Below are 18,356 nucleotides of genomic sequence, written 5' to 3'. Positions count from 1 at the left end.
AGAAAGCCCTACAGGCCAGCAATAAGAACACCTGTTAAGTGGCAGGCCCCTTTCTTTACAAGCTCTGACCTGAATTTACATTGAAGACCCTGCAATTGATTGCCTGCTCTGATGGCAGGTTGTTGAAATAACAAATAGCCTTGTGAGTTCCTGTAAAACAGAACTCTTCTAGAAAACTTCTTCCCCTGGGAAGATGTTTTTTGATTTTCTAGGGAGTGTTCATCTTTGGGGAGACTGCTGGCAGCCAGCAGTGGGGAAGCAGAGGGCAGTGACTTGCAAGGGGTGCCCTCAAGGCCCCAGATGGGGCCCCCTGAAGTCTCCAAGCCTCTAGCTTGCATTTCTTGGCTCCAAAGAACCCAGCCAGCCTAATTCACTTCTGAAGCTGCCACTTGGGCTGCTAACATGAGGGGACTTCAGAAAGTTCATGGGAAAATTTCATTGTCTTTTAATTCCAGTTTTCCATGAATTTTTTGAAGCTTCCTTGTCTAATCTGGGAGGTCCAGAAAGGAATCAAAGCGAAATTTAGAATTGCTGAGAGGTGTGGTGTTGTAGGATAAGCACTAGACTGCGAATCACAAAGTCAGTGGTTTTAATCGACCAGCTGTTCCTCGGAAATCCTGTACAGGATCACTATAGGCTGGAATAGACTTGACAGCACTTAACAATAGGCGTAGAAAACAAAACTCAACATACAGGTTGTAGGTCTGAATACTTACAAAACACCCCCAATGTGCTTCAGCCTTCTATGCTTCGAAAAAGGTTGTCCTCTCCAGTTCTTGATGTTTGCTGTGAGTCCGGGATAAAGGAGGAAATGAGCAAGAAACGAGCATTTATGGAGCGCCTGTTTACTGCACCTTAATGACAGCACATCCCTTCCCTTCCCAATAGGGTGAAAGTAGGTATTATTCCAGAGGCTCACTTGCCACAGATGGTAGCCATGGGCATGTTCCAGTGACCACAGTTTGTTTTCTGTAAAGTGGAAATGTACCAACTCTGCAGAGGATGACACCTCATGGTACAGTGGTTTAAGTGCTCTCCTATTAACTGAAACGTCGGCAGTTCAAGCTCACCCGCTGCTCCGAGGGAGAAAGATTTAGTGCCTCAGAAATCCTTATGGTGCAGGAGTATTTTCCCCAATAGGCCAGGTAAGCATGAGTGAACTTGTGCTTACTTCTATGTGGTGAAAAACATGAAACTGTTCACTACAGATGAATGAGTACATATAAACCCTTGCTTAATGGGTCTGCCATTCCACGTCAGGGATCATACATTTATTTACAGAGGCTTTGATTCTGTAGGAAGGTGCTGTGGAAACAGATACCAGTCACACATAGAATCTATGATGTGATGAAAAACATGAAATTGTTCACTACAGATTAGTAAGCAAGCTAAAGTAAGCCCACGTTGACCTTGTTTATTGGGTAATCCGACAGTGCCTATGGGGAAGTTCTACTCTATGCTGTAGTCACTGTGAGTTGGGATTTTCACTCTAAAGGAGAGGAAGTATGTGGTGTTCCCAGCTTCTGACCTGGCACACAGCCATTCCTGAGGTGGCCTGAGTGGGGCAGACATGATGATGGTGGAGGCAGGCAGGGTCTTGACTGGCCCTCACACCCCTCAGGTGCTTGGCAGTTTCAGCCGCAACAGGAGGCAGGAGAGCAGAGCAGTCCTGGTCTGGCCTTGCAGGTGGTGGCTGCAGGTCACGCTGGTGTCCGGAGCTTTCTAAGCGTTAGTTGCTGTTGTTGTTACGTGCTGTCGTCCTGACTCATAGCAACCCTGTACAGAGTTTCCGAGAAGCAGCTGGTGAGCTTGAGCCACCAACCTTGTGGTTCACACTGACCTTGCAGTCTTGTGCATTAAGCCACAGTGCCTTGTTTAACTGTAAATCAGGGACAATGGTTGTGAGGTCGTGTTAAAAGTGAGATCTTGGGTCTCCTTATGGGTTAATGCGCTGGACTGCAGAGTTGGTTTGAACTACAAGGTCAGCAGTTCAAGCTCACCAGCCGCTCCTTAAAAACCCTATACAAGATTGCTATGAGTCAGAACCGACTTGACAACACTTAACCACCACTACAACCTGGCCCCAAGCTTGAGTTGCTCTCCAAGCTCGCCTCATACTTCCTAGCTTCTGGCTTCTCTCCTTGCTTTTCACCTTTGCCAGAGGCATGGAAAAGTCATCCTTTTCAAAGAGTCCTAATCTAAAATAATGGGACTCCTCTATACATCTCTTTAAAGGACTCTCATCAGGTCTTGAGAGTCTCTGTGCAGTGCAGCTGGCTAACCCTGTTGACTACAAGATAAGGTGATGGTTCGATTCCATGCAGAGGCATGTCTTGAAAGAAAGCTTTGGCAATTTAGTTCCAAAAACATCAGCTATTGACACACATTGGGTTACCTTGAGTCCAGCTACTTGGCAAACAGTTGATTTACTTGGTTCTCAAATGAAGGAGTTGAAATTTTTAATCTCTGTGGCCCTTAAAAAGTCCCACATTTTATTTCCTCTAAGAGACTGTGACTACAACTCTTAAGTGTCCACAGAACCCATTGGAAGAGGAAGTGGGTCAAATTTCTCTGAAACAGAGATGCTTTTAGAAGACCTTTTAGAAGACCAACGGTCTTTTAATTTAACAATTGTTTCTTGCAAGAAATCTTCCAAATGCAATACCCACCCACCCACTCCTGAGGGTCAACAGGAATCCATGGAAAACAACTCAGAGGAAGTACAGCTGTTCCCTCTGAGGAGCACACGTGGGGGAAGCCAGGCTTAGGAAGAGGGGGTGTTCCCGGAGCTTTGACATAGAGCATTCCTTTCGCTTGAAGCATCCTAGACCAAGGAGCTGCAGTGTCTCCTTGGGAATATGACCTAACCAGAGGCAGGAGGGGCCTCCTCACAAAAACAGCCCCGTGTGTACATGTCGCTTTCCAAAGGAAAGCCCTCTTCCCATTCTGTGTGCAAGAAGCAAGAACGCCCGTATCTACGAGAATCAATGCCTACCCTGTGTCCAACCTGACAAACAAAACAGCCCAAAGACAGCAATCTGGTAGGATGTGTTTATATTTACATGGTACATTTTAAAGCAATGGCTACATTGGTCATACATATTAGAAACCATAAAAAAAAGTTAAGAACTAAAATGTACATCATACACTGTATATATATTTTTTACACAGAGGTAAAAAGGCTCATTATAAAAAAATCAATACAACAGGGTTTTTTTTTTTTTTTTTTCTTTCCATTTTTCCTTTTTAGTATACAGGTAAAGAATGAATTATGCTTCAGGCACTTTAATTTGTTAATGTGAGCAAATAGCTTGGGGGTCAGGGGGAGCTTCCAAACAGAAAATCTTTTGGTTAATGTTTTGTTACCACAGATACAAAAATAAAATCTGAATAATTTCTCTCAAATGATTGACGTCAGTATGGCAAAGCTGACTGGGAAAATACTACACACTGTTCAGCTGCAGTGTGGTGATTGGAGAGACTTATTTACATAAATGTCCCCATGTCTGTCCTTTGTGCCCTTAACCGCTGCCTTCACAAAGCAAAAAAGTGTATGCAGAGTAAGATTCACTAGCATAACTCTTAAGAGGGGTGGAAAAGGACAAGGAGGAAAAGAAGAGAGACATAACAATGACAAACAGTAAGCGGCTAGGTATGTGTACTGGATTCTTACTGAAATAAATAGGGGCACTTGAACTGAGATCTAACAAAACATACATTAGTGTTGTGCTTTGTAAAGAGGAGACCTTAGAGAATACCTCAAGGGGGAAAGCTGGTCTCTCAACAACTTCTGGAGGCTGGATGAAGGTTTTCTAGATGTTCTCCAGGCATGGAAGATGTTCTCTTTTGTTCCATCAATCCAGATCGACAGCTTTCTGTACCTTTTTTTCTAAACTGAAAGACCCAAACCAGTAACTCCAACCAATGAAAACATCTACCAACTTAACTCATAAGCACATTGGGTGTATACACCGTTGAATGACTAAGGAGCTGGAATGGGCTCTCAGGTGAGCTGAAAACATTCCCATGAAACCAAGGATGGCTCGCACTTTCCCAATACAATCGGCAGACTGGAAAAAGTCCCTTTCCTTGAAGACTGATGGATGACCTGTGTGCAATGAAGAAGGGGCAGGGGAAGGGGAGAGAGGGCGGGCAGGCCATGCCCTCATCTGGCATTGAATCACCACAGGAAGATCATGGTGGGAAGAACAGCCAGCCTCGGCAAGCCTGTCCCCGTGGTCTCCACAAGATTCTGATTGTACTATGCTACGTATAGGTAACCACGTTTCATTTTTTGTCTTTCTTCGATAAGAAGGTTTGGCTTTTCCTTGCAATATATTAGAAAAATACTCTTTCCAGTTAATTAGAAGCCTCCTACACGGCAAGGCCACAGGTAGAGCCAGTCTGCTGACCTGACCATCTGTGCACCCAACTGTGGCAAGTCTGGGTCTGGAGCTGCAGGAGAAAGACACTTAGGTATTGGAAGGGTTTTTACATATGGCCTTGTTTTTTCCCAAGTATAAATGAAGAATTTGGTGACATGAAATTGAGTCCAAAACAAAAACCCACAAACAAAATGCAACTCACTACTCTTCAAATTTATGACATTTAAAAATCTTACCATTAATAGTATAAAATAGCCATGGTGGGGGAGGGGGGGAGCGCCTTATAATTTTATTCACCACAAACTTAGTGTTTCTTAACTGGAACTTTTTTGGGGTACGGTACACTGATTGGCTTGTGTGTGAGTTGAGTAGTGATTTGGCTTGCGAAACAATATGCAACATTTCTCATATCATTAGTGTTTTATTTGAATATTGCTGCATTTTTAGAAGTGGTAGCAACACGATTTTAAAAAGTTGTATTTTAGAGATAACTAGGGAGGCTCATAAATGTCTCTGGTGGCACAGTGGTTAAGCACTTGGCTGATGTGGTTTTGAACCCACCAGTGGCTCTGCAGGAGAAAGACCTAGTAATCTGCTCCCATAGAGAATAAAGCCCAGGAACAGGGACATTTTATTGTTGTTGATTTTTAAGGGAGGCTCATAGAAACCTTAGATCCCTTTCTAGCCCTGGTCCAAGAGGATGCAATGCAGTTAAAAGTTATTTTCCTGATTCTCACAAGTTAATCCGAAGTTAAGGCTCAATTCTCAGTCATTTTACGGGCTAATGTTTTGCATTAGTGAATCATTTCAACAGAGTTCTATTTTGTTTCTGTTTTTTGTTTTTGAGATGTGGGCAGAAGATGACGATGGACTAAAGACAGAAACTGTAGCTTACGTGGGAAATTTGGCTTTAGAACGGTTTAAAGCGCTATTCTTTTGTGGTACAAAATTGTTAACTAGCTCACCTCCTATACATGATAACTGACTGCAGGTTAAAATACTTCTGGTAGGTTTTCATCATTCTGACATCACATTTCCGCAGGAAAGGATGCTTGCTAGGAACAGGTAAGCTGAACAAAGAGAAAGAGAGTCTTGTGATGCTCTTTGAAAACTCAACTACAAAAACTCACCCCAAATCAGCAGTTCAGACTGCAGGCTGTTTTGAACTGGAAGAGGTGGGTAGAAAACACAGGAAATAAACACATGTAGAACACACGTAGCTTGATTACAGATCGTTAATAATACATGAGAGTCTATGCCAAAGGTTCCTTTCCTTAGAACACTATGTGTGTGTGTGTGCATGGGTGTGTGACTGATGCAGTGTGGATGGCTGGGGACGAGTGGAGGAAAGTCTACCAGGCAGGTTCCCCAGGCTGGAATGGAGACTCGAGGGACCAGGGAGCTGGGAGGCCTTTTGTTCTCTCTGCTCCTTTGGGTGGAAAGGAGCAGGGGAAAGGTGAGCGTACAGAAGAGACAAATTCTCTTGTGGTTGTGGATGGAGGAGCGGGGAGGAAGGAAACGCAGTCATACGGCCGCTTTGTGCTTCCCTCCGCAGCACCTGCACATCACGCCACAGCGGTAGCAGGCCCGGAGGGGCAGGTAACAGCACATACAGGGGGCCAAGAAAGACAAGGCAATAAGAGCCATCCACCGGAGGCAAAACTTCTCGTCGCTAGTATCGCACGAGCAAGGGTCTGTATAGTCTCCCTCGGGGTCCGACATACAGTGATAGAGCATGCTGTCCGCACACCACATACAGCTCACCCGGCGGATGCAAGTTCTCACAGAGTCGGGCGCATCCTGACAGCGGCCCCTCCGGTTCTCCTCGTGGTTGAACATGTCCCTGCAGTACACGCACCGGGACCGCTCGCCGTCCTCCTTCCGCCGACGGGACTTGCCCCGGGAAGGTTGTGTCTTGATCACACTGCCCCCGCGGCCCTTGGGGTCCTCACCGAGGCCATAGTCCGAGGAGTCCACATAGGGGTAGTTGTAGTCGTGTCTGGGCACCTCGCCCTTGGCGAAGCGCACATAGGAGTCCGCGTCCTCAGAGGGGTCGAGGTACTTGGACCTGACAGGAGCGTGCCGGTAATCCTCATATCCCGTCATCCAGATCTTCTCCCTGGGGTTGATGCGCACAATCTCCTCATCATCGTCTGGGAAGCTCACCTGGCGGTAGGACCTTTGCATTGGCTGCCCCATCCAGGAAAAAAAGGAGACAGTATTTTACAGCCGTGACCAAAAGCACATCCTGGCCACCAGTAAAGGTGTACCTTTACCCCTGACCAAGGCATTTCTAGGATAAGTCCATTTCTTATATTTAAGGGCAAAGATGTATTTCACATTGAGTCTCAATCCACGATTGCTTTAAGAAATTAATTTAATGGTTTGAGACCAACGTTTTCCTGCAAAGCAGGTACAGAGGAAAGTACATGAATACAGCTTGATGAATTTCTACAAGCTGAATACGAACAGCTGATTAGTTCTGTCTGTTTTTATATCTGGTATGTTCTGTTTTGTAAGACTGGCCTGTTTTAGAAAACTGAAATAGAGTAGTAAAATGTATTGACTGCATATGAAAAGGATAAGTATTGTTTCATGAAACTTATCAATGTGTGCACACTATGTGGGAGTCCTGATGTGGCACTGTAGGATCAATACTGGACTGTTAACAGCAGGGTCAGCGGTTCAAACCCACCAGCTGCTCCTTGGAAATCTTATGCCTATTTGCTCTGAGTTGGAACCGACTCGACAGCACATAACAACAGGAAACACCCTGTTTATATATAAAAGGTATTTCTTACTGTGGGTCATGTTTGAAAAAGCAGTAAGGTATCCTGGGAAATAAATTCCACAGGTTCCTTGGAATCTGTTTTGGAAGACAGGATGCATGGATACGAAAAGGATAAAAATGCAGGCTCTGGAGGCGAACTGCCAAAGTGCAAATCCTACCAGGATCTCATAGGCAGTGGGTGGTGGAGCTGCAAACTGAGCACTGCAAGCCAGATCCAGTGCCACACCCTCTAGCTTTCAAAGCCAAACTGCATTTGCCCTTGTTGTTGTAAACATGTTGTCGAGTTGGTTCTGAATCCTAGTGACCCTGTATAGGGTTTCCAAGGGTGGGCTGGTAAGTTTGAACCGCTGATCTTTCGGTCCACTGCTTTATACTACAGTGCCATTCTCCCTTAGGATGAAGGAAGACTCTTCACTGTAGTGACTTCCGTCACAGTGGCAACAATGCCTTGTCCAGAGAAGCAAGTGCTGAATTGATAGTCATTGAAAAAACTGTGGATGCCTATTCTACAGAGGACATTTTACTTGTGGCAGGAGAGTGTATCTTCCACCTTTGAAGTCCTTTAGATTTTTATGGGGTGAGGAGCATGATTCTGGTGTGAACCCAAATCCTGATAAAAAAACTCTACTAGCAAGTTGCTAAGACCCAAGTTTCTCTGCCGACAAAACTGCACATGACTGTTGTGAGAATCAACAGAAATCTAGGTGGAGTGTTGGGAATCCTTGGGTGGGTGGCATAAATAGTCAAGTGCTAGGCAACTAGCTGAATGATGAAACTAGTTGGCAGTTCAAACCCACTCAGAGGCACCTTGGAAGACGCAGCTGGCACAGCCTCGAAAGCCCTATGGAGCAGCTGTAGTCTGTACATACGGGGCCTGCAAGTGCTTGACACCTGTTTCTGTGACAGTCACTATACAGCTATGAACTTTTACTCACTGCTTCCTGCCAGTATGTGAGCTCTTTGAGCGTGGGGACCATGTCTGACTCGCTTTGCTCCATTTCCTACTCAGATTCTTGACATCAGAGTTACCTGGACTTTGAAAAAATTAAAATCCAGTAGGCTTTCAAAACGCACATCAAGGGAGCATATATGTATGGGTTTTGCTAACATTCTACTTTTTAAAGCAAAGAGTCAGAAAATGATTACCCATCTGCTGCATGCCGTTGAGTCAGTTCCAACTCACAGTGACCCTGTATAGGTTTTTTTTTTTGAGGCTGCAGATCTTTGTTGTTGTTGTTGTTATGTGCTGTCGAGTCGGTTCTGACCCATAGCGACCCTGTACAGGGTTTCCGAGGGTGTAAATCTTTACGGTAGTAGAAAGCCTCATCTTTCTCCCGCGGAGCAGCTGGTAGTTTCGAACCGCTGACCTTAAGGTTCGCAGCCCGATTCGTAACCACTACGCTACCAGATCTTTATGGGAACAGAAAAAGCCTCATTTTTCTCCCACAGAGCGGCTGGTGGATTTGAACTACTGACATTTCTGTTAGCAGCCCAACATATAACCCACTACTCTACCAGGGCTTCATAATTCCCATCTGTTGTTGGTTAAATGTCGTCGAGTCGGTCCTGACTCATAGCAACCCTATGTGAGGTTTTCAAGGAGCGGCTAGTGGGTTTGAACTGTGGACCTGTGGTTAACAGTCCAGAGATTATTCTACAGTGCCATACCAAGACTCTAGACCATAATATTATTTTAACAAAAGACACTGTAATATCAAAATACTAGGAAGCACACACACACACACACACACACACACACACACACACACACACAAAGTATGTAACAGAACCAGATCAATCTAGCTTACGTTAAAAACCTCACTGCCCTGAGTTCCTCTGCTCTCACTTCAAAGCAAACTGGTGGGCAATGCCCCCGTTCCCTGTCACGGCTCCATCCCTGTTGGTTTGGGGACTTGCTCCAGAGAGCAGCCGCTTGGTCGATATTTGTCGAACCAGGGAATTTCAGACTCTGACTACATACATACCTCTAAGCAAAACTGGGCCTGCGTCCCTCCATCAGGGGGATTGAGTTAAGGGTGTGGAGCTGTGAGCTTGTGCTTCCATGCAAAAGCAGGGGGCCCTGAAGAGGTCCTCTTCTGGGATACAGTCAGCAGTACAACACCCGGGCTGAGGACAAACTTGCACTTGAGCCTTGCTCTACCTCTTTAAGCCTCAGTTTCCTCATCTATAAGCTGAAAATGCTAAGCACAAGCCTTGAGGGGGAATTTGTGTGGGTGAAACAAGATAAAGACTATAAAGGGCTTAGTGAGGCACCTGGCACACAGAAAACTGAGTAAGGGGAGTTGCCACCACCCCACCCCTTCAATATGGGGTGGAGGGACAAAGTAGACAAGTGGAAGAGGCCTGGGTGGGGGATGTGAAGTTGAGCAGGAGAGAAAGGAGGTCGGTTCAGTCTGGGAGCCGTCCATTCTCATGACCTCAGAGGAAGGAGAGGGCTGCTCACCTGTTCGAGGTGATAGTGGTCATGGAAATGGTCCACGGTATAAATTCTCCGGTGCTCACAGGATGTAGGTGAGGAGATGGTCCGAGTAGGCTGTTCCCTCTTCTGAGAGGAATTAGAAGAACTGTCTGTAGCTGTCTATTTGGAGGAAGGACACTAACAGTTAATAAAAATAAACCCCCCACTCATCAAACCTTAACATGTACTATTCAAATACCATCTATTCCCCAGTTCGTGACATCTTGCTACACTTCCCAAAATCTTAAGTTTATCCTGGCTTCAGTAGGCAAGAGGATCCCTGAAGGGCCAGATTGTCAACAAATGATATGGCTGGCCAGAGGGCTGGAGAAAGGTCCTTGGGAAGTCAGGTATGTGTTCTTAAACGTGGAAGCAGCAACCAGGCTTGGGGAAGGGCGCTCTACACCAGGGCTCCCGCTCCAGTTCATCAAAAATGGGAACCTCACCTATGGCCCTGCAAAGTTAAGCCCTGACGTTTCTATGTGGGGTAATCCCAGACTAGGAAGAGCGCAGCGCTCAGAACGCCTTTGGGGGCAGTATGGCACTGGCTTTCCAGGAAGAAATGCTGTCATCCTGGGGTTGGAAGCCAGCCTAGGAGGTCATTTAAGTCAGATCCAGGTGCACAGAGGAAAAAGGCACTGTCTGGAGAGGGTGAATGTGGAGCTGCTTTCCCTGTAGAGGCAACAGATGAAGACTGGTACCTCTGTGCCTGTGGATTAGGAAGACGACCAGATAATGGCAGGGATGGTGGTTCTGGGCATAGATGCCTTACCCTCATCTATAAACAACCCACAGCGTCTCCTCCTCCCACCTGAGGCCTGGTGACGCAGGCCAATCGCAAACCACACACGCCAGGGCCATGCACTCATAAAGGGCTCGATGAAATGCAGCTACCCCTCCACCCCCGTTGCTAAGTGTCGTGGAGTTGATTCTGACTCAGCAACCCTGTATAGGATTTCCAAGGAGCAGCAGGTGAACTTGGACCGCAGACCTTGTGGCTCAAACCAACTTTGCAGTCCATCGCATGTTAACCTGTAATGCCACACCAGCACTCCTTAGAGGGATGGATATTTTTGTCTCCAAACAGATGAAAAGAAAAGGTTTCTCTTGACATTACTTCTACCAAGTACAAGGGACTTTCAAAATGTTTGTGGAAAAATTCCATTCTCTTTTCATTCTACTTTCCACGTATTTGTGAAGCCCCCTCATATAAGCCAGCTACTGTCAAGATTTCAACTCATGTGTGTCAGAGTCGAACTGCGCTCCAGAGGGCTTTCAATGGCTAACCTTTTTCCAGAAGCACATCGCCAGGCCTTGTTTTGGAGGTGCTTCTGGGTAGAGTCACACCTCCAACCTTTTTGTTAGCCGTCTAGTGCTTCGCCATTCTCAACACTCGGACTCCTCTAGCAAGTACAGAGGTAGTCACTCCTGCCTCTTACTCTTAATGTTCCTTCTCTTTCATTTGTTGATCTATATGCATTTTTGTTAACTGCCTTAAATCATTGTGGTCAAGGCAGGGTTAAAACCAGTTACAAAAAATTCCTTGTAACTTCCTCTCCCCATCCCACATTTATAAAGTTAACAAATGCTCAGAAACTTGGAATTTCAAGAAATCAAGGTATAGAAAAAAGACCCATATTTTCAGTGTTGTTTTTAAGTACTGGTGAGTTGGTTCCAACGTCTAGCAACCCTGTATAGGGTTTCCGAAGAGCAGCTGGTTGAGTTTGAATTGCCAACCCTGTGGTTAGCAGTCTAGTGCTTATCCTACAGCGTCATACCAGGACTTCATATTTCTATTACACAACTTTTAAAACTTGGTGTGTGATGGGGTGTAGGGCAGCAGCATCCCCACCCCTTTATCTTCCCTGATTCTGTTTGTTCCATGTGATTGTGAGGCTGTTTTCAATCTCTCAATGAGTACACAGAGACTGATTCAAACACAGTCACACAGTCCTCTGAGCTAACACAGAGATTCTTTTTCCTGTGTTTTAATATTTCCATTTACTTTCGGTGGCAGCAGACACATCCAAGCAAATATCCATTCACCATCTCTACCTGTGCATTTCGATGGCATTGTGACATCAGTCTCTCTCTACCCATTTTGTTACGCCACCATCCATTTAAAGGGCTCATCTGAACAGAGCTTGTTGTCAGAAAGGGCAGAAGACGCGCTGCCTCTGTGTCTGGAATCTAGACCTAAGGGCCCCGTGAGCCTGCCCAAGAATAAAGTGAAGCAGATGGGAGTGAGACAGGGCCTCACAGATACTACCACCTAACCTGTCCCAATGGTGTCAGCCCATTCCCTTCTGTAACCTGAGCTAAGGTGACCTGGGTTTGTCACTTGGGTACACTTTTCCTGAGTCCTTCTCTGTGGCCACAGTCCTGTCTGAGTAATACTGGCCTCTCTTCCTTTGCTCATTCCTCTCCATGGATAGTGGCGTGGGAATGGGTCTTCTTCCTTTGGGAGCCACCCCTGGCTGGAAGACAGACAGACAGCCATTCTTCAAACCATGTGGTCCAACTGGAGGTGGAAGCTGCTTAGTGTGGGAAGGCTGTGGGTGGGCAGGTCTGTCTCATTCTGGGGTTCAGTCTGGGTTCTCCACTCGCCCACAGATATTAAGTCAGTAACAGGGTACCTCCCATCTCTGCCTTACTGTTTCTTCTTAATTGGTTCAGAACTTAGATACGAAAGATGGCTATTCACTGGGTCCCCTCGAACCCTAGGAACTGAAAGAGCTCCAGCTGATACATAAGAATATTAACTTTCTTTCAAATTCCTGCCTCCCTACCAACTTTCATCCCATTCTTTATATTCAGAAGAAATTGCACTCCCTCTTTTAATACATAATGGTTGGTGATCCGACAAAACCATGGCTCCTAATAATATCACATGGCACGAGTGCTTACTACATGCCAGGCCACAATTCCTCACCATGATATCATAGGGATTGCTGTGACTCTAAATAGATTCAATGGCCATGGATTTGGCTTTGGTTTCTAGAAGGAGCCTTGGTGGGGCAATGGTTAAGCATTTGGTTGCTACCTGAAAGGTCAGTGGTTGAAACCAATCAGCCACTCCTTGGGAGAGAGATATGAAACTCTGCTTCTATAAAGATGACAATTATGGAAACCTTATGAGACTACTCTGACAGGGTCACTATGAATCAGAATCAACTTAATGACAATGAAATTTTTGTTTGATCATACATAGGAAACCAAGACTCAGTTACAGGCAGCATCTGACTCCTATTATATACATTGTCACTGGCAGAACTGGGAATGAAATGCTGGCTCCCCAACCACAGAGAATGATGCCATTTCCAATACACCACGTGTCTACTTCCAAATCCCACTCTGAAAGGAAGTTTGTTGAGATGATCACAACTTCTCTAAGTAAGAGGAAAGTGTATTACGTTAATACACATTTAGGAGGTAAAGGGGTTAACATCTCACAATACAAAACTTTTAGTAAATGCCTTCTACGTGACTGGATAAGCGTCCTTCAGTGTGATTCGAACCTCGAGAGTTCAATTTTTACTCAACATTCACATTATAGTCATCTATGAGGTTACGAGTCACTCCTGGACGGAACTTGGTAAAATGCTGTCAGCTACTTCGTTCTCAGAAAGCCAGTTAACACATCAGTTACCTCTGAGTTAGTCATTGATTTCCCTAGTCCACCCTGTTTTCTGTGACCCATGTCCAGGTTAACAGTGTGTGGAAAGTCATTCTGAGAAATGAGGCACACCCATTTTTCCTGGTATTAATGAGCCAATCAGAAACGTCACCTTCTCATGCGGCCATCCAACTCCCTTGTTGCCCAATGGCCTCTTCTCCCCAAGAGTTAAGCGCAAAGACCTCTGGACACTTATCAGAGGATGTCAGACCCAGAAAGGGCTTCCAGTATCTCCCAAATGAACAATTACTTTGTACAAAGGAACAAGAAAGTCCAGAAAACTTTTAAAGGAGTGTCCATAGCTCACCCCCATCCCCGAGAGCTAAGCTCTGAATGTCAGCTCCCTTCTCACACAGTGATTTGGGGAGGCCTGAGACTTGGTTTCTGTTCATCCTATCAGGCATATCTTGCAAATGGTGAGGATGACTTACTAAGTAAAGGAATGAATATATAGGCAGCATCTCTCACCTCTGCACACAGCCCACCCAGACACACTGGATTCCAATTTCTGAGCTGGCACTAACCCATTATGCTACAAGGGCCCCTTTCTATGTAAACTGCACTTTTTTTCTCTGATACTTTCGATGGTGGTTGGTTGAATCGAACGGCTGGAGATACAGTATGTCCTTTTTCTCATCATGTTACATTTTTTGCAATGGCCTCTGGCAAGACATAGAGTAAAAGGTAAGAACAGTCTTGTTTGTCTTGAACCCGACATTAATGGGACAACATCAGTGATTAAATATGATGCTTCAAGGTAACTGGAATGAAGTTGTGAAGTTCCTTCTATTCTAGTTTGCTAAATTTCCATCAGGAAATGTTGTACGTCCCCAGATGCTCTCCCGGCATCTACTGAGATGATTAGGAGTCATGGGCTACAAATGGTTAAACTGTTTGGCTACTAATGGCTACTAATGGAAAGGAAGAGGTTTGAGCCCACCTAGAAGAGGGCATGCTGATCTCTTCAGAGAAACCAGCCATTGAAAACCTTGTGGAGGATATTCTACTTTGCCATATGTGGAGTTACTGTGTTGTTGTGTGCTGTCGAATTGGTTCTGACTCTTTAATGACCCAGTGAAGGGTTTCTGAGAGTGGCTGGTTTTCAACTGCCAACCTTGCAGTTAGCAGTCCAGAGCTTATCATACAGCGCTACACCTGTATGATAGGGGTCATCATAAATTGGGGTCAACTTGCTGGCAAGTGGTCTTATTGACATGATTAAACAACTTTTCATCCTAGTTTATTAATGAATGAACAGCATTTTGAATCTAAACCAGCTTTGTATCTCTAGGATCTACTCTACCGGGCTTTCCCTAGATTTGTTTTACTAAAGGCCATCTTCTTGGACTATGGCTAGAGCTCAGGAATGGGGGAAAAGTGCCCAACCAAGAGACCACATCAGATGAGAAGACATTTGTTAAAATTACACATTTTAGGATTGAATCCTGGCTGTTAACCAAAGGCTTTTGGGTCATTCAGGGTGGATCTGCCTGAATTTCAAAGTTAACAAGTATTTTTACAAATAGTTGTAACCCTTCACTCCCTTCAGTTTGAGTGTGGACTCCCAGGGTTCTCCAGCTAAATGTGTTTCTTCAAAAGGGGGTGGGTGTAGAGAACAAAGGTGTCATCAGCTGGCAAACAGTGCTTGCCTGAAGCTGTTTGTTCAAGGACACTTGGAACTATTAAGGGCTCCTGGTTTACAGCTTCCAGGGGTAGATACCTCTATTGAACATACTAGTGAGATCACAAGAAGGTTGGTTACTGGCAATTTTCTTCTCCCTCTGGGTACAGAAACAAATGAGACAGTCCCCATCTCCAGAAGGGCGAGCATCATGCCAGTGTCCCCAGGAACATGAAGGCTGGTAGAAGACAGCACACAGTGCAAGGAGGCAAGCTCTCTGAGCAGCCATTTCCAGCACTCAACAGGTCTGTTATCTTTTGACTATGGTACAGAAAATGAAGTTACAAAGTTGCTAAAGGAGCCAGACCACATCACCCAGGTGTTACACAGCACTACACTAAGCAAAAATGCCACAGAGAAAACCAGAAAGTCTCCGTGCTGTTTAACTTGTTTGGGTCTCTGTTTCCTTATGAGTAATACAATGGGGTTGTACTGCTGTTTGAACTCTAACAATTTTAAGTCTTACCCTCCCTCCCCTTCCCCACCAAGAATATTACAAGCCAGAGGGGTTGGACTAAGAAGAGCGAGCCACGGGATTAATTCGGTTTGATTAAGTCGTATTTTTGCCCTGTCTGCAGACACTGTTGACACTTTGTCATGAGTTAAAACGGATTCCACGACAACTGCTTTGTTTTCTAAGTGGTAGTTACGAAGGCAATCTAAATTATGTTTGCTGCAGTCCACCAAAATAAATCTTAACAACAGATGCAAGCAAAGCAGCAGTCTTCTTATGACAAGAATCTTGTGTTATCAAAATAAAAAGTACAAATGTATATATAGACACATAATTATGAAAGGGTTTCAAAAAGTTTGTGGGAAAATAGAATGAGCAGTTAATGGATTCTTTTCCAGGAACCAGGCTCAGGCTCTGCAGCTGATGACCAGGGAACAGTCCCCCTATTGCTGGCTGAGACCCAGCGCTATGGAGAGCCAGGTAAGGTCTCAGAGGATGGATAGAGATGCCACCATCTTAGAAATGACAGCAATTATTAGGCATCTGTTACGAAGTAAGAGGAGGATCTTATTATTTTTAAAACATGTAATACTTACAGTAGCCAAATTAAAGCAATTACATTTCAGGAATTTCAGGAAGCCCTAAGGCATTTTGCTAAGCCCTCCCACTTATATCTCTCATTTACACGCCTCTCTCTCATCTTTTTCAGCTGTGGGTAGTAAGATGCTGTCTTTCCATTTTACTAATCTACATAGAGTACAGACCTTAACTAGCAGGGTTACCTGAAGCCCAGCCTTCCTGCTCCCAATCTATTGCAGTTCAAACTGACCTTGTGGTCTGTCCAGTGCATTATCCCGCAATGCCACAAGGGACTCCTCACAGACCCAAACTACCTTCTTGCTGGGGTCAAAACACAGCGTGGGGCTGGCCTTTCCAGCTTTGCTTGCTTCTCTGAAAGAGACGGTTGGAACCAGGACAACTGAACTAGAGCTACCTGTTCACAAAGTCCTGCTGACAGAATGCCTGACAACTTCTAGTTTACCGTTTAAGAAAGGGCTGGCGATGGTCAGGCAGTCCTGGTTGCTACTGAGAGGACAGACTTGCTTTGCTTTGCCTAGGAGTTTGAACCAATAGCTCATCCAAACACTCTTGAGCCAGGGGCCTTCTGCGGCTCAATCCCATAGATTTAATATCTTCTGAGAAGTCAGTGGTGGTCTTGTACTTGTGGCTTTTGACTATCTCTCTGGTACAAGGGAGATAATTCCATTATTTTTAATTCCATTTCCCCATGAACTTTTTAAGTCCCTTCATATATACAATCAGATGGGTTCCAAATATCTGACTTATGGTCATTAGTCCTTGCTGTGTAGTGTTATGTAAATTTGTCCTAATTTTTGAACAGCTGAACCAACCACGAGTAATAAAATATTGTCCATTGCAATCACTTTTACTTGCTCCACGTTCAGCTTTTAAATCATGGAAAAGGTTTCTAGTATTTTCTTGCATTAAAACTAACACCAAACCCACTGCCACTGCATCGGTTCTGACTCACAGTGACCCTGTATATGGTTTCCGAGGCTGTACATCATTGTTCTCCTGAGGAGCTGTGGATGGATTTGAGCTACCAACCTTGAGGTTAGCAGTCCACTGCTTATCCTACAGTGCCACTAGCGTTTCTTATACTAAAGTAACGTTAAATAAGAACTGCAGACATTGGTTTTGACTTACCTATAATTTCAACTAAAAGACACAGTCAGGAAATGATTTTGTTTGTAACTCAGGGAACTATCTGTATATATGAGGAGGCTTCAAAAAGTTAGTGGAAAATTTCCATAATCTTTTATCTCCATTTTTCCATGAACTTTCTGAAGCCCTCTCTTTCTGAAATACCTACCATTTGTTCCTCAGAACTGACTCAACAGCACTTAACACCAACTATATACCAAAAAGACCCAAACCCATTGTTGTTAATTTGATGCCAACCCATAGTGACAGAGGAGAACTACCCCAGAGGATTTCCAAGGCTGTAATCTCCTGGTGTGGCACTGTGGGATAAAGCCTGGATCACAAGGCCCGTTTGAATCACAAGGTTGACAACTTACTCACCAGTCGCTCCTTGGGAACCCTATACAGAGTCAGTATGAGTCAGAACTGACCCAACAACAATCTCTACAGAAGCAGACTATCACATTTTTCCAACTCACAGCGACCCTCTACAGGGTTTCCGAAGCTGTAAATCTTTACAGGAGCAGAAAGCCTCATCTTTCTCCCGCGGAACAGCTGGTAGTTTCCAACTGCTGACCTTAAGGTTCGCAGCCCAATTCATAACCACTCACTACCAGAGCTTCATATATATATATTTAGGTAAGCCTCAGGTCTCCACTACAGAGATGGCTGAGGCTTTAGCTCCATCACACTAGCTGAAAAGACTAACATTTAGAAGCCTCTTTTCCAAGGAGAAGAATCTGGCATATTTAACATGTTAAAATTTACTGAATAAATATATCTGGTTTTAAAACCTTCTCTGAAAGGTAGCAAACCAATTTGGTGTTTGCTTTCTGCGTGGCTAAGTGAGGAGCCTACCACAAGTTGCTCTATTTCTCTGAGACCTGGGGGCTTTATCGGCACCATGAACTCTCAAATCTGTACCCCACATGTTGTTTATGAGGACAAGTATAGTTACATATTAGACAAGAGATTCAAAGGAAATAGGTTCACCTTGAAAAGGTTTTGAGTCCAAAGACCAGAGTTAAGTGAAAGCAGAGCCAAGTTCAGAATCTAGGCCTCTCTCTAGACACCAAACTTCTTAAACACAGGGTTCACACATCATTTCATCATAAAACAACCACAACAAAAAACCCCTCTCATTTAGAAAATCAGTCAATTAACC

At 44.7% G+C, this 18,356-nt stretch overlaps 1 protein-coding gene across 1 annotated transcript in view; it reads right to left on the bottom strand.

Moving 5' to 3' along the window:
- Positions 1 to 5,391: 5,391 nt before the first annotated feature.
- Positions 5,392 to 18,356, bottom strand: part of SPRED2 (sprouty-related, EVH1 domain containing 2) — a 64,007-nt gene continuing 51,042 nt past the window's right edge. The window contains exons 5-6 of the mRNA XM_006862950.1: positions 9,641 to 9,775; positions 5,392 to 6,575 (exon numbers count right to left, since the gene is read on the bottom strand). Of these exons, the coding sequence (XP_006863012.1) occupies positions 5,910 to 6,575; positions 9,641 to 9,775 (801 nt within the window). The 3' untranslated portion in view covers positions 5,392 to 5,909. The remainder of the gene's footprint in view (positions 6,576 to 9,640; positions 9,776 to 18,356) is intronic.

The sequence above is a fragment of the Chrysochloris asiatica genome, unplaced genomic scaffold, assembly GCF_000296735.1.
Source record: "Chrysochloris asiatica unplaced genomic scaffold, ChrAsi1.0 scaffold00052, whole genome shotgun sequence".
NCBI classification, from domain to species: Eukaryota; Metazoa; Chordata; class Mammalia; order Afrosoricida; family Chrysochloridae; genus Chrysochloris; species Chrysochloris asiatica.
Note: the sequence above shows the minus strand (reverse complement) of the source record. Positions and strands in the feature narration are given on the sequence as shown.